This window comes from Nilaparvata lugens, chromosome 3 (genome assembly GCF_014356525.2).
Source record: "Nilaparvata lugens isolate BPH chromosome 3, ASM1435652v1, whole genome shotgun sequence".
Taxonomy (NCBI): Eukaryota; Metazoa; Arthropoda; class Insecta; order Hemiptera; family Delphacidae; genus Nilaparvata; species Nilaparvata lugens.
In genome coordinates, this window is record NC_052506.1 from 75275057 (window position 1) to 75297647 (window position 22591).

General features: G+C 33.8%; 1 protein-coding gene across 2 annotated transcripts; it reads left to right on the top strand.

Moving 5' to 3' along the window:
• The first annotated feature begins 356 nt into the window (after positions 1-356).
• Positions 357-21390, top strand: LOC111047638 (autophagy-related protein 9A). 2 transcript variants are annotated; one of them, XM_039424584.1, is made up of 13 exons: positions 357-1102; positions 4824-5004; positions 5889-6102; positions 6880-7004; positions 7430-7557; positions 7976-8160; positions 10101-10279; positions 11099-11230; positions 12175-12577; positions 14671-14817; positions 16932-17086; positions 18375-18512; positions 19531-21390. In XM_039424584.1, the coding sequence occupies exons 1-13, from the start codon at positions 1003-1005 to the stop codon at positions 19715-19717; spliced, it is 2274 nt and encodes a 757-aa protein (XP_039280518.1). In that variant the 5' UTR covers positions 357-1002; the 3' UTR covers positions 19718-21390. The 2 variants fall into 2 exon arrangements, with proteins under 2 accessions (XP_039280518.1, XP_039280520.1); XM_039424586.1 differs by having other exon boundaries at positions 367-1102; positions 16932-17080.
• The last annotated feature ends 1201 nt before the right edge of the window (positions 21391-22591 follow it).

Sequence of the window (22591 nt, forward strand, 5' to 3'; positions counted from 1 at the left end):
AATCATTGAAAAATATATGTTCTTCACGAATAAAATATAATTGATTATTGTAAACGAGAATGAACAGTTAATATTACATAAAGTTATACTGTTATCGGCTTCCACAGAAGGCAGAGGATCGGCAAGGCTGTTCTCCTATCTTTCTTCACTTCTCCACTACTATTTAACGTTGTAATTTCAAATCTTGAGAATGAATGCCTTCAGTGCTTCAGTCTATTATGCTATTCATTTGTTATTACTTTTCATTTGATAAATTCTCATCTGCAGCTCTGTTTATTATTTCGAACACATCTAGTTTGGATTGTTTTCTCAACGGGAAATCGACATTTTACTTCAAGGACCAGTATCGATAATTGACAGGAGATGGCGTTGATGTTAATCCGCTGATTGTGATTGTTTGAAATTGAAATGACAGAAATGTACTTTCGATAGTTTGTAGTAATATTTGTATGTCACAACACAAACCAACCTCTGAACAGACCGTGTTAAATTATTTTTGTGCAATTTCAAACATTTTTTCCCCTATATTATATTTATTCAAATTCGGCAGTTGTATTTTTGTCTACAACATGTAGGCCTAAGCTAAAGATTACTTTTTTGGTTTGATTAATAGGTACTCAATTTTTAGAGGGTAACGTTTTGAAGGTTAGGCTGCTTTGTTTTTGTACAAATCCATCTTTATTGTTTGTCATTACGAAATCGTCCATTGCTCCTAAAATGTTTCTAAGGTCATTAGTTTTATATTTTTGAATTTATTATCTCAACGTTGCTTCAGTAATTTAGCAAAGCAAAATTCAGTAACCATCAAAAATTATTTGTGATTATGGATCCAAATCTACTTCTTTGTCTGTTAGACCCTTTAGTTACCGTTAATTTTAAACAATGGCTGTAGAGTTTGGTTGAACATTTTAATGACGTCGTAAATTATTGTAGTAAAATTAGAATTACAATTTCAAAGAACAAATTATTTTAATATTATACGGTACCTAAAACAAATTCATCATGGAAGCCAGCTACCAACAGTTTGCTGATGCTGATGATTCTGAAGATACACCTCAGGGTAGTGGAATTATGATTCATTTTGTACCAGAAAGTGGAAAAGGTAAGATAAACATTCAACTTAATCTTCATTAAATTTTTTCATTTTAGTTTGTGTTTCTAATTTTTTTAATTTTTCAACGGCATTATTTTTCACTTATAATTTATCATATTATTTAATCTGTAGGGTTAAAGTAATTTATTTTATAAATATTAATCTACTGCTTCAGCTTCTTAGAATTACTTACTTGTTACTTCTCAATAATTTAATTAAATTTAGCTAATCAAAATTAAATAAAAAAATAGCTACTTCATTTGAATGTAGACTGCAACATGGCAGTCTCTATTACCTTCTTAAAATTTGTAGGTACAATAGAAACTGGTCTGAAGCTGGCAATATCATCAATCATGATTTCAATGCCCTAACTATGAGGACGTTGACATGCTGAATTCATATCCTGCTTCTTCAGAATGCATGGTCTCTTATTGAGAGCGTCTAGTTAACCTTATAAAAGACTATAGCCTAATCTTGTTAAATAGCATAACAAAATTGATCGCGCTTCTAATGCGTAGGCCACACTCTTGTCGAGTAGCTTGCCGCAAGCACGCAATGGTTGAACGAGAGTGTGGATGAGACATATTTGTTGATGCTCTGTCCGCCACTTGTCTTCGCTCGTCTCGACATAAGTCTGAGCAAAGACAAGTGAAGGCGAGCCCTGGCATAGTAGTCATCCGCATTCTCGCGCTCGTCGTCATTTTCACGCATTTGACAAAAGTGTGCCATCATAAGACGCCCGTATAATATTTTTGGGCAACACACTGTTTTAACGACATTGAGTCAGTCCGGGACTATTTCATCTAGCAGATGGAGGGAACCAATTAAACTTGAAACTAACAATAGTAGATATGCTATAAATGTATTGACTGTATGTGAAACTACACATAAAATGAAACTACTGTTGGCAGCGGCATATAAAAATATTATTCTATCAATAGAAATTCAGCTCTATTCCTTGTTCTCAGCAATTTGCTCCTCCAAGAACCCTTCAGTGAGTGTGGTATGCAGTTGATAGTCATTCTATAGACATTCTATACTATTTATATTCTAGACATTCCATATTGATATACATTCTATTCTTTCAATTTTTACAGCCAGTAAAAAACAAACCTCAAAGTATATTGATCAGTTCATAAGTGGTCAAGCTTTAAAAGCTTAGCCATGTGGCTCTCATTGCAACTTGATATCAATCCCAAACCCCAGCATGGGTTCAGCATCAGCATTACCTATTAATTCAAGATTAGTCCTACACAATGTCTCCTGAATTTTTCAATTGCCTGTCAGAAAATAATCTAATATTTCTAATATCAGAAAACTACTCTCGACTATAGGCTAGTAGTTGATAGTTGGTATAGTCTGATAGTTGATCAGAAAACTTCTTGGCTTGGAGAAGAGTGAATCACACATTTGAATTAGAATGTATGCAAGAGGAGAGTACAGGGTCCCATTTTCAAAATTGGTATCGGCGTCATAATACTGGCTCAACTACTAGTCTGTCTCTCGCCGGAGTACTCGAGGAGATGAGAGCGTCGTCAAAGAATCAACTGCAACCGAGTCCCAAGAGTGTGGACATGGATGGGGACGTATCTGCTCTGAGTGCTGCTTCAGCCTGGTACAAGGGTGTACCTCCAGCTGCCTGAACGAGAGACACTCTTAGGATGTGTGCGGGCGCACACCAGCCTCCCTCCGGGACGTTTACGCCCAGCGCCAGCATCGTGGGGCCACAGCCTCATCACCCCTAAGTCGAGAAGAAGCTTCCAAGTGTCCAGTGTGCAGAAAATTATTGTGAATAGTGTGAATGCAGAATCATAGTAATATCGTCTTGTTTAGGGGAGGGGGTAGTGTGATGGTGATGATATTGAAATAAATTAATTAATTAGGCGTTTGTGTTTTCATACAGATAAATTTAGTATGGGTTCATTCGAAAAGTGTAGAATTAGGACTCCAACAATGAGACTTTAGTGATCTTGTAGCTGAATTTTGTGTGTAAATTTTTATCGTGAGAAATTTATTTTTCTGTTAAAAAATAATTTTCTCACATTAAGATTTTGCTAACTTGCGTCCGGGAAGACTCCAATTTTATGCAGGGTTGAGGTATTCTCACGGAACTGTATTTCCGTTAGCGATGGAAAATACACGAGTATTTGGGAATATTTCAAACTTGAATTATTTTCCTTTCCCACGGAATTATGCTCGTCTCCATGTGGACCGTTATCTCGTTGGTGGAAGGGGAACATAATTTGCGTGGAATAGTTCAGTTTCAATCAAGCCGCGGCCGAATTCACATTTAAAATCCAAAGGTAGCCTCGGGCCTCGAGGGCTCAAAATTAACGTGTGTGTTGGATTTTTTTGCTGTTTAAGTTTGTTAATATGTATTATTTTTCGCCGTAAGTTAAGTTGAAGTAGTTTATTAATTATTTGAAGTGAATATGTCAATGTTTGTTTAAATTAGTAAGTTATCCGGGAGTAATCAGTGTAGTGAAAATTTCTAAATAGTGATGAATTTATAAATTGATCGATTGTTAGTGCCATTATATTTTCTAGCTCATGCTAAAAACCATTGAATGACCGAGTCCCTAGCATAATAAATTTGTAATTGAGAAATGAGTATAGTCCACGCTACCTTCGTGAACAGTTAGAATCCAAATAAGCAGTTAGCAAAATCTTACATGCAGTCATCTTGAATTTTTAAAATGTGCAATGAACCGATACAGATTATTTCTGTTATTGTCCAAATTTAAATTAGTTTAATTCATTTAATAAAATTTTTCAAGTTTGATAGAATGCTAAAGTCTGTTGTTTAATAAAGTCCCATGACTCGCCCTTTAGAATTTAGAGATCTCTTAATTCTACCCCCATTTGGGGGCGGTTACAATACCAATGGAAAGGAAACCGTATCACTGCTGCCGTGCACTCAATAACACCAGATACGCTTTCTCGCGTGTGGGAAGAGTTTGGCTACCGCGAAAATGTTTGCCCTGCAGCAGCCGGAGGCCACATTGAACACTTGTAAGTTATTAAAAAAAAAAAAACTTTGAAACTTTCTCTTTCCATTGGTATAAAGGTTGTCCATTTTGCATTTTTACTTTAATAAATACCAATTTTTGAAAATGAATCAATCATTTAGAAAGATCCTGTATATAAATATTGTGACCTCAAATTAATTTACAAACTAAAGGTTTTGTATTACCTCTATTACTCTGGTCGTCTCAAAAGTAAGTTACACTATTTTTTTATATCCGCGCAGTCGTCTGGGATTCGCAGGGATTTCTTCTGGGTGTTGTGGCAGCACTGTAAAATTCCTAAGAGACCGTCACATGGCTAACCAGTTTGGAGGCAGAATGGTATAACACTGGATTAAAAAAACTTATACCACGATACAAAAAATATATTGAAATTAGAGGAGATTATGTAGAAAAATAACTTATATATCTAGTTTCTCAAATATAACCTCTTAAAAAAATTCTGAGCGTTATTTGTTTTTATTTAATAGTGTAAATTACTTTTGAGACAACCCACGTACAATGTTATATACAGCAAAAAACTTTAATTGTTATAAAACATATCGCAATATAGAGAATTGAGCATTGTTTTCACAAGTAACCAATAAATCTTATTGTAGTTACTTGGTGCATGATAAAATGAAACTTGAAGTTAGAATTTTGTCACTTTACTTGTAAATTTATTTATATTTTAATATTATTCATCGAAATGTCTTCACTTTCAGCTGCTCGTTGGAATCATATTGAAGACCTGGACTCGTTCTTCTCCAAGGTGTATCAGTATCATCAAAAACATGGATTCAGAGTTATGGCTGTGCACGAATTTTTCGGCCTCTTCCAATTTGTATTTGTTGTGATATTTTCTGCTTATCTTTTCTACTGTGTAGACTATGAAATTCTTTTCAAGTAAGTTGCACAAATTCAAACGGTTGACAATTAAAGATTAAGATAAAATAAATTTCACATTTCAAGATAAAGATTAGTTATCTTAATGTAAGAGTAGAATGCTGGATTATTCGTTATACTGATAGCAGTAATCGGCTGATATCATATAATCTAGTATTGGATATATTTTTGCATGGATATATAACGATATAGTTACCTAATATCTATCATTTTTAGAACACATAATAGTTCTTCTACATCTGTACTTTTTTAGAGCAATCTTTAAGACCCCACTATAAGAGCGTTTTTCATGATGAATTAATTCGTGCGTTTTCAGAGAAGCATAACCTCATGAGGGAAGCGTTTATTTCGCTCAGATAATTCATCCCATAAGAGACAATGCATCCGGCAAACGAGCTAAAGAAACTCAGCACGTCGGAAATGCTCGTATAGCTAGTGTCGAATTGTTTGTCTTCAACAACTAGATGCGCATAAACAACTAGAGAAGCATAATTATCAGCATTGGAAGTTTTTATGGAATAGAAGAACACCATAGAAGGAGTCATGTTTGGTTTTAGGTAGCTGTGAATGGAGAATTATCATTGGAAAAGCTGCATAATTCTATTTCATTTTAACCAAATCGAGTACGAAGACGTAGCTTTGATATTAGCGTGTCGTTGTTTTCTAAGACTAGTTATAGACTTATCTACTAGCCATAAGACCGAAAGAGAGATCCATTTTAAATGGATCAAGATCCAAGAATTATTAGTTGGTTGCTCAAGTCATCATTTGTTCTTGCTGATTACATATAATTAATTAAATATAGGTTACAATTAAATAGAACACAATTGATTACAAAGAGTATAATCATAAGTGTAATTTCTTGCGGATTATTTTTGTTACAGGAACAAACCTCCTCCTAATAAAAATGAAAAAGTATCATTGTCAGATGCCTTGCTGGGCTGTCATGAATGTGTTCAAACGTTCGATACAAAAATATGGTGTATAATCATAATAGCTTCAATATTCTGGCTGTTAAGGGCTGTGAAAGTATTCTATCACCTTTTCCAGTTCTATGATGTCAAGGCATTCTATAACGTCGCTTTGAAGATCAATGATGTAAGTTGTCTACTCTACTTCACGCAGCATAAAAGTACTTCTATCTGTACATCATCAATAATTCTACAATATATATCCATATTTAAGCTTAAATACCTCTCTCACATAATTTATATCACGGATTGGGAGAATGATGTACTTCCAAAATTTATTACTCGTGAAGCTTTAAGGCATTGCAATAATATTATTGCTTTGGCCCGGTTGCACAAAAGCCGGTTAAATTTTAACCGTGTTTATTTCACGAGAACCAATCAGAGAAGGCCTTTTTGATAAGACGGCTTCTCTGATTGGTTCTCGTGGAATTAACCAAGATTAAGTTTTAACAGACTTTTGTGCAACCGGCACTTAATGTTTTTATCAAGCGATAATATTGATTAATATTATTGCTTTGAGGCATTCCAATAATATGGAAAGGTCTTGAAATAATGCTTTTCCTCTAAAAACATCGACTCTACTGAATGCACTTTTTTCTCAAATCTATCACAAATCAAATCTTTGATTGATGTAGATGCTAATGAGAATCACCTTTCAAAATCATTATCATTCTTCAAATCAGAACATATTCTGATTAGTGATAGCTTTATAAGTATTGTTTTTCTTTTAATCTTGAAGAGGTTTCGTTTTCCTTGATTTAACATTGTTAACATTCATTTGTCCACAAATAAATACTCATTAATAAAATTCAACAATAATTGTCTGTGATTAGGCTGCTAGTCTATTTTGCCCAAATATAATTCATACTATATAATTCATACAAATATAATTCATATTTTTCAGGGAGATTTGGATAACGTTACATGGCACGAGGTTCAGAAGAGAGTGCGCGAAGTCCAGCTGGAACAACAAATGTGTATTCATAAGAAGGATTTGACGCAGCTTGATATCTATCACAGAATTTTGAGGTACTTATTCAAATTCACATACAAAAATTAAATACTTCAATAGAAGGCGAAATTGAATATAAATGATCGAACCACTGGCATAAGATAGCTTACTTGCCAGTGGTAGTAGGAGGAAGATCTTAACTGATAGAAAATATAATGCAACTTAATGTTTAATTACTTTTTTACTGCATAAAGTCTCAGTAAACTTTAGTTAGTTGTAAAATAGATACCGGTAACTTGATTATTTGTTTCTGGTTGTTAGTTACTGTTGCTGGATTTGAAGAGGGTTGATGATCTGCTTGAATATCTCTGGAATATTTGAGTTTTTGTTTAAGACCATCACTAACCTCATTTATCAATCTTCCTTTAAATTCTCTATTAGTGCGTTTCTTATTGTTTTTCCTTCCATAATCAATCACAAACCTTCTATAATCTTGTTGCAGGTTCAAGAACTATCTAGTTGCAATGGTCAACAAGAATCTATTGCCTGTGAAATTGAATATTCCAGTAATTGGTGAAACGGTGTACTTAACTCACGGCCTCAAATACAACATAGAGTTTCTCCTATTTTGTGAGTATTTAAAACAATTATATATTTTGCAAAACATCAAACAAGATTTCATTTTTGATTACCAATGAGATAACAAATGTACTAATATAAAAATTATAATAAAACTTAGATTTTATTTCAATCATTGTTATTTTCTGTTATCAGTCTATACTTTTATACAGATATCAGTTTTTGACTACCATGTCTGTTGTTTCCAAAGTTAATTTTAATGATTTTATCGGAAATAAATAAATCGGAGATTCAGTTCAGATACCGATAACGTTCCTATGCTATACATATACTATTCCTATACTATGTTGCAATTATTAATTTTTGTCCTCTCAAGTGTAAGTATTATTCTGAATATATATCGGCTTTTATATTGAGTCTCATCTCTCTGAAACGTTCTGATTTTATCGTGTTTGTTTTTCAATTGTAGGGGGTCCTTGGTCTCCTTTTGAGAATAATTGGCATCTCAAAGAAGAGTATAAAAAAGTGAACAGGAGACATGATTTGGCACAGATGCTATCCAAAATGATCACCTATGTTGCCATGGCCAACCTACTTCTCTGTCCGTTGATTTTGTTGTGGCAAATTTTGTACTCATTCTTCAGTTACGCCGAGGTAAGATATCACATTTTCAATACACTCCACTCATATAAAATTCTTTACGATAAATTTAATCCTCAAATAGTGAACAACTGTGAAATTCTATGTTGTTTTGAACATAGTTTTTTCGATTGAAAACTATGTAAAATGTAATTTTTGATTCAAGAAAAATTATAATTTTTGACCAGTAATTTCAGTACTTAAATTTTACAATAATTACACGGCAAAAATCTTTCTCTGTTCAAAAGGAAATCTTGCTGCCGCGACCATTTTGGAACTACGGTTAGTTTTAACATGTCTATCTGATAGAAACTAATATTAATGTAATGATGACGTATCTTCAGCTTGAAACAAATACAAATTAACACAAGCAAACCAACAAAAATCACAATAAAAGAAATGAAATGATAGTGGTGCAAAGAAGGGGGATTGAAGGATTTTCCAACTATGGTTATTCATGTACTAGGAAAACCTGCAATCCTTGAGAAGGTGAAAAAGGTATCAGGTAAAGTAAATAGACATAGGTATGAAGGGATGGGATGGAGGTTGGAAAAGGATGGAAGAACGATAGGACCAGGTGAAAAAAAGATTTGAAAACAAAGCATTGCAGAATAAGCAAGCACACAAGTCAGAAGGGTACTCTTAGTGAAAGCATCTCATAGATAGAATAAATAATTGCGTTTGATCCAAGTGTTTATATCCTATTTCAGTTTTTTAGTTGTTTTCGTACGGTTAATATACTGTTCAAGGATTGTATTAATGATTTTACTGCTTATTTATATAAGTTGTCTTTTGATGGTTTCGATAATTGTATTGTAAGTTAAATATTTATTTGCTGTATGTTATAGGTTGTATAAGCTGTTGGTAGTGTTATTTGTAGAAGGGTAATCAGTTTTATGCTTAATAATAAAATATCGGGGCACCGACTTATTTATTTATTGACTTTTGATAAACCAAACACAATTCTTTAAAATGATTGGGGAAGTACTAACAGCACAGCCCAAAACTGTTTCTTTCCCGAATTTTGATTTATACACTATAAATAGTCCAGAAAGTAGGTTATGTTCCATACACTTGAATTCAGGTTCAATTTTCTGTTCAAACATTTGAAAACAATAAAATTATAATTTAGATCATATACAAACCAAATTAAATAACACTCACTAATCACTTGAAATTGTTGAATAATGATCAACTTTGAAAATTATGATATACTCTAGTTTAGGAGGATTATCACGTCATGTCAACAAATCAGATTATGTTGATCAAATCTATTAAATTGTCTAGCTATATAAAATTTCTCGCTGGTTGATTATGATTACACAGCTGGAAATAATTCTGTCTCTCTCCCACACAGGCAAACGCATCTTCTGTTATCGAGAGACGACGAAATTATTATCTGTTTTCCAAGGATGAATTATCCTTTTAATGTCGTTCAGCGAGTTTTCCAAAGAATGAGACCTAGTGCAATCGAATCTATATCATTAACCTACTATGTTCCAAATTTCGTGAAAATCGTTAGTCGTTTTCGAGATCCGTAAAACATAAATAACCATAATTATATAAAAATAGCCAGATATAAAAATAACCAGATATATACAGAAATTGCTCGCTTAATATAATAGGATTTTACTACACTCAAAATATATAATTGTTCAATTGTGAGAGCAATTGTTTCAATTCTTGAAAAGTCGAACTGGTCACATTTCCAACGTGGAAAATGATCAACAGAATAAATGTTAGATATTATGCTAGGCTCTAGCATAACCTGGTACCTGTAATATCAGTTTTCTGTGTTGGTCTGTGTCCTGCACTGTTACATGGTCCGCTCATATTCTCAACATTCTTATGAAAACAAGTGCTGAATAAAATTACTTCCACTTGATGAAACATATTTATTAGTAATCGATTTTGTTTTCAAGTAAATATTATAACTAATTTGTGTTCTGTTTCAGATTATCAAAAGGGAACCAGGAGTATTGGGTGCACGTTGTTGGTCCTTGTATGGGAAAATCTATCTTCGTCATTTTAATGAGCTTGACCACGAACTTTATGCTAGACTTAATCGAGCTTATAGGCCAGCTTCAAAGTACATGAATAGTTTTACTGATCCTTTCATGACTGAAGTTGCACGGTGAGATACAATCTTTACTATCAATGTCTTTGGATTATAAAAATTGAATGTAAACTCATAGAATATAGTTGAATTGTGAGGTAAATCCTGTTGCAATAAAATGTCTTCCAAATAACAAAAAGGTGAAAATTTAAAATAGTTCAGTATCATCTGAAGTTCATGGAAGATGAGAAATTTATAGACGACTAGTAGGTAGCCCGTGCTCCGAAGGGTCTAATTTAAAAACTTGACAAACTGAAAACTTGGAACCATCTTTGGTAAATTAAGAATCTATATGCAAAATTTCAAGTTAATCAGTCCAGTAGTTCAGACGTGATTATGCGTCATTCGTGAATTTCCTATCCCGTAAGTGTATAAGCCGATTCTTTCCTTTATTATATTATATAGATGATTTGTATATATGAATGATTTGAATACAGTGTCAACATTTCTCACATTGGGAACACGATAAACTTAGACAAATTTTTGTTGTAGTATTATGACAGCTATCTACCCGCAGAAAACTGAGCTAATTGAGCTACTCTATTTTCTATGTAAATCTTGAAAATGGTTCCAGAATACCTTTAAAAAGAGAGCTCCCAGTTCTTGTACTTTATCGTTTCATGAATCTTTTTTTCTTAAGATTGTGATGAAATTACTTGGATCTGCCCATTATGTTGTGGCTTAGAGCAGAAAATATATGCAATTCTTAAGTGTTATTTTATGTCATTTTTATGGTGATCTGTAAAGAGCAATGTTGCATTTATAGTCTCTCCTATTTGTACAGTTTTTTTGTTTGAAAAATTCTACTCATCAAATAATCAATCTTTTTATTTCCAGAAATTTCATTTTTGTTGGTGGATCAATCGCAGCTGTTCTCATAATCTTGACATTGTATGATGAAGATGTTATCAATGTTGAATACGTACTTACTATCCTTTCACTGCTAATTATGGCTCTCACAATACTCAGGTAATTTAGGCATGGTGGTCTTTCGAATTTATCATAGATCCCAATTACAGTATAAATTCATGTAAATTTATATTTATTTATTATCACGTAGTATATATCATAATGCATCATTAGTCATGACATTATACCCGTTCAAATCGTCCTATCAAATACAATTCTTTGAAAAACTTAGATGAGATCTAGGTATTAGATCTTCTTCAGACAGAAATTCAACTGAAATTGAAAAACTTATTTTATTATCTTCATTCTATTTTTGAGTCATTGATTCTGTTGTATGTCAATGAATTGATTACATCTACTTAATATCTTGTTGCTATAATAAGTCTGAACAAGTTCAATAGAATTGGTTATTAAATGTAAAAATTTTACAATACAGGACCTTCTATCTGGGTTGTGAAATTAGTTATAAGATGAATTGGATGTAGAGAAGAAGGTAGGAAGATTCCAAATGATTTGTGGAAGTATCAGTAGACAATTGGGAAAGAAAGCTACCACAAGCACGATAATGAAATTTTATAAGACAATGGCAGCTCCACTACTACTCTATGGTAGTGAATCGTGGGTAACATCAAAGCCACTCGAGAGTAAAGTGCAGGCAGCTGAGATGAGATTTCTTCGCAGAACTAAGGGCTGTGACAGAAGAGATCACATCAGAAATGAGGATATACGGAAAGAGCTGAATATCTTCTGCCTGAATGAGAGAGTTGCATCTTATCGTCAGCAATGGAAAGAGCATGTGGAACGAATGTCAGCTGATAGGCTTCCTCAAAGAATTTTCAAGTATAAACCGGTAGGCAAAAGAGACATAGGCAGGCCACGAAAAAGATGGCGATGATCATTATATTTATTATAAAATAAAAACAGTAGATTGTAGTGATGCTTATGATGATGTAATATTACATTAGATTATATTGGTGTTATTAATCTATAAATGTCTATCACAGAGGCTTCATTCCTGACGAGAATATGGTTTGGTGTCCGGAAGTTCTGATGACTCAAGTACTGAGTCAAGTGCACTACATCCCTGACAGCTGGAGAGGCAAAGCGCACACGTCCAAAGTGAGACAGGAATTCGCGCAGCTATTTCAGTTCAAAGCTATCTATCTGGTGTCAGAGCTGCTGTCGCCGATCGTGACTCCACTGATGCTGCTGTTCTACATCCGGCCGAAGGCGCTGGACATCGTCGACTTCTACCGCAACTTCACGGTGGAGGTGGTGGGCGTCGGAGACGTGTGCTCGTTCGCGCAGATGGACGTGCGTCGCCATGGCAACCCCATGTGGCAGTCGACGCCTGCCCTAGCCACCGTCGCCCCTCAGCCTGCTGCCCCGCCCAACCAGTACACACAAGTCAGTACCTCACTTACTCTTATACTAGTATGGAATAACATACCTAACAGACAGAATCCAGGATTCTAGGCCTCTTTCAGAGCTCACAACTCTCCATCAAATCGTAAAAATGAATGCTTATTGTAGGTATGCAGAGCATTAAGCTATTTTCAATTTTATGTATTATTTGAGTGTTTTATGTTTTCCTCTCATTGTTCAATGTGGGGGTAAAGTTTTCAATTTGCAATAATTGATGAAATTAGAGGGGAATGTCTGGATCATAATTTTTGACTTTGCAGCTCAATTCGGACTAAAGTGCAAGATAAATTACTTTTAACACGGCTCTTTCTCGAAGACGGAGAGGTCCGATGCTCTATCCTCCACTAATCACTCCCACTACCTAGCAGCATTCTCCTTCTTTTGTGTCTGAGTGAGAGCGGCAACACTCCCCTCCATCTATTGCTGGCAATGTTCCAAGTAGTGTACTGGTCAGCAGGTATATTGGTTTGTGTATGTTACAGAGATGTTTTCAATGTTGAATTGCTGGCAATGTTCCAAGTAGTGTACTGGTCAGCAGGTATATTGGTTTGTGTATGTTACAGAGATGTTTTCATCACAAGAACATGAAGCAAAATGACACGGCGCATCCAATTGTGCACAGGATGTCCGTCTGTGTCTATGCTACAAACTGTGGAGGGAGAAATGGGTTTCTCCTCTTCATGTTAAAAGTAATTTATCTCTCACTTTAGTTAGGAGGCGAACATAGCAAAAGTGCACATCTATAGACCGCCTGTTAAAGGTGTGGAACTGCTTAGTTGTCACTTGTTGCTGAGTTGGAAATCTCACCCCCCACATTGAAGCTGCTATAACAAAACATGAAAACATGAAATAGTGTAATAATACATAAGATTGAAGAGAATTCAATGCTTTACATGCCCACGATAAGCATTCATTTGTACGATGCATTGTTGGAGAGTTATAAGACCTGAAAGAGCAAGAAATTGGATGAAAACCTGTTATTTTAGCAATTTTACAATTTCAAGAGCAAATATCTCGAAAACTGTTGGATATATCACAAAACTCTTCTGATCAAGAATTGTAGAGAATTTATAAAGCTTCATTTTTGAATTGTTAATCATGTCAGTTGAACTGACATTTTTTCTAAGATATAAGCGTGTAAAAAAAATTGAAAAATGCAACTATTAAAGCATCCTCATCTCTCTATAACAAGGGGTACGGATGGGAACTTTTGATATGTTTACCTCCCAAATGGTCTCGACAAGTCTGCAAAGTCAAAAATGTTATCTCAAAATATGTACCTTTGACAGCAAGGTAAATAGACCTTTAGTCTATTGTTGAAAAACTGAAATTGTGAAATTACACATCAAATTGAAGAGAATTTTGATGGTCTATAAGCTCATATTAAGCATGGATTTTTCCATCGATTTTAAAAAAGAGCAAAACTAGCAAAAAATTGGAGTCAAACGGTTTTTTCAAAAATTTCTTACCTTCAAGAGCGGGTATCTCGAAAACTGTAGAAGAATAAGTTGTATCGATATTATAGTAAATTATGTCAACTTCAATTTTGTATAGAATAGTCACGTCCTTAAGATGCATAGTTTCCGAGTTATATGCGAGAAACCAAAAAGTGGAAACTTTGAACCACCACCACCCCCTAAGCACAGGTGGTACAATTAGGTATGTTTAGGCCTGCCGCCTTACTACCCTCCTACCCTAAACAAAACTGCAGAGTCAAAAATTGTCTTCCAAACTTTTCGCTCTATAAACTTTCGTTGACTGGACTACAGAGGTATTAGAGGTGGCTATGCTAATAGTCATTGTTCTCAAGATTGATTTCCAGAGCATTACCTCTTATAAATTCAGAGTTCAATTTCATAATTCAGAATACATAGTAATTGCATTCAATAGACTGATGAAAATGAGTCCCTTGAAGAAGTTGATAAAAATGAATATTAGTTCATAGCAATTTTGTGATAGAAATGATGTACGATTTGAATGATTAATTCAATATAACTTATGGATTAATTTATTTTGTTCATTGAACAATAAATTTGAATGATTGATAATGGGTTGATGTTGATGATGTTGTTTAGGCTGAGGATGGAAAGACAGAGCTGTCGCTGCTGCACTTCACGATGATGAACCCGGACTGGCAGCCACCGGCCGATGCGCGCGACTTCATGGCCGGCATCAGGTCAAGGGCGGGGCCCCCCTCCACCAACTCTGCCTTTGGTGTTGCGGTCAGTCACATCACATCACACTCAAAATAGTAGTACATCTCAGTGTATAGAATCCTTCTTTGTCTTAGGTGTCCAATCCAATGTATTGAAAGTACAAGTCCAAGTAGAGTCCTAGGTGTTGTCTAAGATTTTTTTTAACCGGTTCTCTCCAATTGAATGGAGATTATAATGTTGGGCATCAATCTTCTAAAGCGAGGTATTGGCTAAAGATAATAAAAGAATAATTTTAATTGAATAAAATTGAAAAAATAATTTAAAGGATGAAGGTCAATTGAATAAAAGCTAGCAATTGCCAGTGCTTAGTAGTTTTCAATCGAATGCTAGGATTCGAGTCAGCTGTGTGATCTGTATAGCTAGAACTACAGTAACTATGATTACCCAGCGTAATATAGTTACTGTAGCTAGAACCAATGACCAGTTGCTAGTCAATAGATTCTAGTTTTTATGCAATCGACCCATGTCCATAGTTTATATAAATCCCTGTATGTCAAAGAAAGTAAAACAATTTCATAGGATAGACAAAACATTTGATCAATTTTGGATTCTATCACAAACTGCGATTATTAATTGACTTGAATTTTATAAATTAACGACTAGCAGTCTATTTTTCGAAACATCAAGGTTACTCACGTTGACAACGCGATCTTTCAGCCTAAGTAGTTAATTCATAAAATATCAAGTGAAACATTTTTTATTTTCCAATTTATCAGTTATTCATTAAAAAAGTTAGTTCAATTATCCTATTATATTAAGTGAGCAATTTCTGTATTTTTATATCTGGTTATTTATATTTTTAATTACCTGGATATTTATGTTCAACGGATCTCAAAAACGGCTCTAACGATTTTTACGAAATTTGGAACATAGTAGGTTTATGATATGAAAATTCGATTGCACTACTAGGTCTCATCCTTGGGAAAACTCGCTGAACGACATTAAGTGAGTGAGCGAGTGAGTATGTGAAAAATCAAAGTATCGCATCCCCGAAATTCATAAGATAACATATAAACATATAACATATAAGCTGTGAAATATAAACACGATCATTTTAGAGAATTGTGTTCTGTTTATCAATAAATAAAAATAATGAGCGAAGCTCGGTGCCCCGATATTGTCTAATGAATGATGAAATATTAAGTTTCAACTAATTATAGATTGACTATAGATTAACTATAATTATATAGATTGACTTACAAGTTTGCTGCTCATATATGTTGAGATGTTAACTGTCAGTTGCACTGTTCTTACGAATTTACAGTTGCAATTGCCGAAATTCTGACAGAGTCAGCATCATATTATTGGTTATCATGTTTCACTAGTCTGTTGGACTACCGTGTTCTCCAGGCCATGGTAAAAACAGTGAGAAGAATCTCCAACGGTTATTGAAAGGTCTCCCTACTAATACTAAGGTATTTTGAATTATCAGCGACCAGCAATCTAAGATGAAGGGAAATTCATATTTTTATCAAATCATAAAGCAATGTGAATCAACATGTTAAATAATGTGTAATATTTTCCAAGCAATAAGGTTGTAAGTTATAAGCAAAGTTTTGATTTGAGACACCAAACAATATGATATAAAAATTGTATTAGGTATTGTTGTTTTCATCACTTACAAACTTCCAGATCAATAATGTTTTTGAGAGTCTCTTGGCTAATATCGAAGAAGAAAGTGTATTGGAGCATCATTGCAGTAATTATTTTACCTGGATCTTTAATCTTTTCATATGTTTTTGAGCATCGCCATAGCGGTATAATGTCTACTTAATAATTAGTTTGAAATGTGTTCTTCGTATTTCATGGACAGAAAAGGTGAGGATTTCTGAGGTATTAGAATGAATTTAGACGATAGTGAAGGTTGTTCAGTGTATTAAGTAGAAGTATATTAGTAGAAGCTTCGGTATTTTGGACATGTGATGCGCAATAAAAAGTACAGATTCCTGCAGCAGCAGAAGAAGAAGAAGAAGAAGAAGAAGAAGAAGAAGAAGAATTAGATGGATTAATTGAGACCTGTCAGTATATGGGTTTCCACACGTGAAATTAATTTATTATTCATGTATTTACTTTTACGTTGTTTGAAATTTACACAGATCAAATGAATCTAATTTGTTTAGATGAGTGGTTTGTCACCCCGCCCGGGCATGCCGGGAACATCGCAGATTCCTCCTCTGTTTTCGGACTCTGAGAATGACGATGTGACACCAAGCATGATCCGCACGGGCCTCACTCGGGCTGAAGGACCACTGCCATTCGGCTTAGGCCTGTATGTGTAAGTCATTTGTTACCAATGTACAGTTAGAAAAGAATCAACATTTTAAATAAATACTATGACTATGTCTCACTATAGGGCGGTCCACGTTATAATGACAGTGGAGAAATATAGGAGAACAACGTTGTCGATCCTCTGTCTTGTCAATGCCTTCTATAGATGTTAACTGATACAGGTTTATTGATGCAATATTAACTGTTCATTCTCGTTTAAAATAATCAATTATATTTTATTAAGGAAGAAATTATATTTTTCAATAATTTCATAATGAATTTTCATAATTAAGATGAAATATTTTGATAATTGATTAATAATTCTACATTGTTAAAAACGATCTGGCAACAGAGCAAAGCGAGAAAGAGATAGCGCTATTCACTTTGTTGAATGATAGACAAGGATTACAATACCATTGCTAATCAAACTCTGCCTTTATAACGTGGACCTCTCTATTGTCTGTTGGACCACCGTGTTCTCCAAACCATAGTAAAAAGAGTGAGAAGAATCTCCAATGGCTATTAAAAGTATCTCTACTAATACTAAGGTATTTTGAATTGTCACCGACCAGCTATATTTTATGGGAATCACATTTGATGTTGTAATTCCAGTCTAGTGTGATTATTTTATCGTGTAGCATTAAAAGCTATAATTCAAATCTCATTTCAGTTTGAAAATTCAATAAAACCAATTTAAAACTTGCATAGAACTTGAAATTTCATTGACCCATTTACACTGGAATAATATTGTGTTCGATTTGTGATTAGTTTCCAGTACAATCTTGGCAATCTTCCAATTCGGCAAAACAACCTAAATCGGCCCCATAAGTTGTTTATGTGTTATTATATGACTGAGAGGGTCAAATAATAGGTGAATAGGGGTCATTAAGTAGTATTTTTCTCTTTTTTCATTATTTCCACTGTTAATATTATTAAATTCAATTAAAATATGACTGAGAGCATAATTGGTTTGAAGTAACACGAATTTGTGCAACCGAATGACCAATCACTAACGCTTTTTGAATTCCATTCGGATTTTTCAGCTCTATTACGATTTTTTTCTACTGGATTTGAATAAATATACCAAGTTTTTAATCAACATAATAACCTAATTTGGAATCATTATGAAGCTTATAATCTCTGTTGCATATCCATACTTTTTCACTTATGAAATAAAACTCGAATTTTCACTTCGTAAGTGTTTTTAAAAATTCAAGCTTATAATAGTTGATTTTGCTGACTGTATTTATTTGTGACTTTTGTGAATTTTTCTAACATTTCGAAATACTTTTCAGGACGAATCAGCAACAGCCTATGATGGATTACTCGCTCGGTGCTTCAGTTTTTGGGCCAGATTCAGTGCTTCCTGAAGGCGTCTCGTTAACTCATGATATGAACAATAGTACTTTATATCTCCATGATCTCCATCAAAGGTAAACATTAGTACACATTTGTTATGTTTATTCAATTGAACGAAAGCTAATGATTCTAAGAATTACTATTCATTTTTCAACTTCAATTTCACCCCATACTGCCAGACAGACTATGCTCCTTGAGTGTGCTCCTTACCACTTTAACTTCTTCGATTTCGTTAAATCCTCTTCCAGTTTTATCTATGGGACAGTATTTTTTTTAATAACCCAGTCTTTATAACTGGATAATTTATAATTTGTTTAGTGTCTGAGAAATATTATTTAAAGAAGTAAGAGTTATATTTTTTAAATATAGTTTTCACTCCACAAACTAGAAATCAGATAGGTATTAATTAATTTATAATTACTTACATAAGTATTCATTTATCGTGTTAGACAATATTCTTAGATTAAGTTATGGTTCCAAGTTGAAGGCTTATTTACATCCACCAGGCAGACACATAACTTATCAGAAAATAGTAAATACCTTGTATCCATTGGGTTTTTCATAGTCACAGCTGCTTAAAGTCAGTGCTGGAATTTGGAATTGATTATTAATATGCACGATATTGTTTGTTTTGTTACAAACTGACAACTAGCAAAACTACTAGCGTGTTACTTGATTGCATCAAATCCATGTCCTTCCTGAAAAGCTCTGAAAATATAGAAACCCCAACTGTTGATGCTGCTTTTAATCTGTGTCAATTGGTTCTTACTATTTTCTTTGAATCGTAATCAACATTACAAACAACAATGCAGGCTGCAATCAGTTTAATTAGAACATTCCTTGATTATATAAAGTTTAGAATTTCATATTGTTTAGCTGTAACCTAATGCCGGTTACAAAACTTGATCGACTGTTAGACGCGCTTGTCTTTCATGTGGCATTGTATAGAGTATGGATGATATCATTAATTATACACTCGTGACTGACGTAGGCACTGACGGTCATCTCGAGCTCTAAAATCGGTCTCAGTATTTGGATGTAAAACCTTTGAAACGTGACGACTTGGCTAATAGTGTGAAAATGTGTTTTAAGGCACGTAAGGCGAAGAGGGCCACAGCAACGGGAAATGAACGTGTGGCAGCGTCACTCAACCCAGCCGACGAGCGTAGTGAGTTCTACAGTGGCTGGCGCAGGGGCGGGTGCGGGCACCGCGGGGGGTGGGGGAGAGAGGACGCCCCTCCTCCTCACCGCACCCAACACCTACTACAACCCCTCATGACGAGAGATGCCTACATTCGTATAATTCATGTTCATACTAACTGACACCACAGACGCTCGCTCGAACTCATCACTTTTTTGTTTGCATGCAAAATAAATGACCAACACATGTCGACTTGTTATATCAATTTAAATATAGGATTGTTGTTATCAGTATAATTATTTAAAACATCTCACGGATTATCAAAGTGAAAGTGAAAATTATCAATAGGGGGTATGCCAGTACATTAATGTCCTTGATAAGTAATTAGTAGTGTACACACCTTTTGATAGGGCTAATCATGTTTAAGACTAGGACAAGAATATTTTTCAATGATTCTCGAAAAAGTACAAATATTTTTAACATTAATACAACTGACTTCACCACTAATCAAGCGGAATCTAACGAATCTATTTATAGCGAAAATTATATTATTTATGTAAGCGTATTTAACATATTACAGTGATATTTCTAAACTAAACTTAATCTTGAAGTATTGAGCCTTTTCTTAATTACCTGACTTTCGAACATAATTTTTAGGATAAATTCTATTAAAAAAATTACCATATGAAGTTCGTGAAAATACCATATTATTTGATAAAATTAATCTTTGTTCATATTGTAGTTTTATGTAGTAATAATAACTTGAAATATAAGTGAATCGTTTTAAAAATATGTTCTTTATCAGATTCTCTTCAGATTTTTAGCGATTCCTCATTTTGAACAAAATTGACTGGCTATTTGAACTTGGGTATAATTTATTGATTTTTCCAAGTTTTAAGTGATTAAAATATATATATTTTAAAATTGTTTATTAAAATTAGGAACAAAACTGTATGAAATTGATTATCCTTGTATTAGTTAAGTGATATTATTCAGGTTAAGAATATATTTTGATTGAAAATAAAATATTTAGGCAGCTGAAATGTCTCGTTATAGTTAATTTGCGAGGCTTTCAACTTTGAGCGTTGAGTTAAGGGGTTTTAAATAGTCCTCTCTCCACGTTATTTGATGTATGATGTAATTGTTCGCTCAATTATGCTCACAATTATAATTTTTAATTTATCTTTAATTAAAAGAGTAATTTTAATTTTATTCGTTTATGAGGCAACTAATTTCCTTGCTTGTTGAATTATTTAATGTCTCATTTGCTGTTGAATCTAACTTATTCTCATCAATAATTTCAATCAAATTACAACAAATAAGATATCAAACCAAGCATTTGTAAAAGTCGCCTCTTTCAACAAGGGTTGTTTATATCTCTACTCTCTACTTCATATTATAATTCTAAACAAATGGTTATTTCAAGACGTTTGGTATGAAACACGGCATATTCAAACACAATACAATATAGTAGTGAATAATGTTAAATCCTTCTTTCTCAAGTTGGTTATCATTAAATCATTCATAGTTGCTTTACCTCTTGTCCTCTGTTTATCATATTTTAATAGTAACTAACATAGTTATGTCAATGAACTTTATCATCTAGTCTTCTTAATATGGGAAATAATCGGCTGTATGAATGAGATTTAATTTAAATAATAGTCTTAATATTGTAAATGAGTCAAATCGTATGTTTATAATTCGCAGATTTTTGTTTGATCAGGTTGAATTATTGATTTAATTTATAACTATTTTCATCGGTTCCTTGTTTATAATTTTGTTTTGATGAATAAATTGTTTGTAAATACATATTCGTTTTGTATCTGTAACCTCTTAGTAATGTTTTTATTACATCCAATAAAACAAGGAATTTTTTAGGAACTACAACTTGAAAAAAGTAGCAGTTATTTGGGTTGTAAGTTATTCATGTACGTATTACCTTATTAGCCTACCGCTGCATCGCGCCGTTGACCAGTTGATGCCAGATTGGCAAGTTGAGGTTTGGCCTTTTACCTTGTCTTTAGCGGCCTCTTGTCATCTCAGAGTACAGTGGCTTGTATTGCAAGCTTAACTCTCATATTTCTCCTGAAATCAGCACTCACCAATTTCTTCATCTCCTCTAGCAGCAGGTTGAAGAGCTTCATTGCAGATTACATCGGAAAAGAACCCTGGCTCAGTGACAGCCTTGATTTTGGGATGTTCAGGTTTTCCGTTGGTTTGATTTCAGATTTCTACATTTCGATGCAGGTTTGATGCCTAGTGAGATCGGACTCCCAAAATTTGATGTTGATGAGTACCGTAGCACCGCCAACTATATTAGATCTAAATACCTCAGATTGATTATCGATTACGAATTATTGAAATATTTAAAAGTTGTCAAACTTGGATGATACAAATTCCTTTGTCAATTTGTCTATTGTTGAAAGACTAGAGAATTTCACGCTCAACACTAAAGCTGCTGCAACAGTCATAGGGAAATGTGTAAACGTGTGAAATTATACATACAATTGTAGAGAATTTAATGATCTATCAGCTAATAATCAGTATTGATTTTTTCCATTGATTTTTAAAAATTTATAAAAACAGAAATGGCAAAAAATTGGAGGCATGTTTTCTTCAAAAACATTTTGATCATTTCATATGTTCTCCTTACTACCCTAAACAGAACTGCGGGGTCAAAAATCTAATATTACATCAATCCGAAATCAGGAAAAGAGTGTGAAGTATGGTGCGTTACTATGAACAGGTGAGGTAAATGGGCTTAAAACTACAAAGCATGATCGAGTGAGAGTAATTTTATTTTTCTCCCGTATTTCTTTGAGTGAAACTGGTGATACCGTGAAATCGTTCCTAGCTGATAGGAAAATTGAAGTGTCGCAGTATATTGAACTTAACACTAAATTCAACTTATACGAGATGTCATCTGAATTTGTAAAGGCTATTAAATGCTGAATTCTGGCCTTCGGGAGCTCTTGTGCGCCGATTTATACACAACAGACTACGTGTTAATTC

Excerpts from the sequence above, each read along its gene's own strand:
- LOC111047638 (XM_039424584.1), top strand. The coding sequence starts at position 1,003 with ATGGAAGCCAGCTACCAACAGTTTGCTGATGCTGATGATTCTGAAGAT. Across the intron at positions 5,005-5,888 it reads GACTATGAAATTCTTTTCAA|GAACAAACCTCCTCCTAATA; the intron begins GTAAGTTGCACA and ends TTTTTGTTACAG. Across the intron at positions 6,103-6,879 it reads TCGCTTTGAAGATCAATGAT|GGAGATTTGGATAACGTTAC; the intron begins GTAAGTTGTCTA and ends CATATTTTTCAG.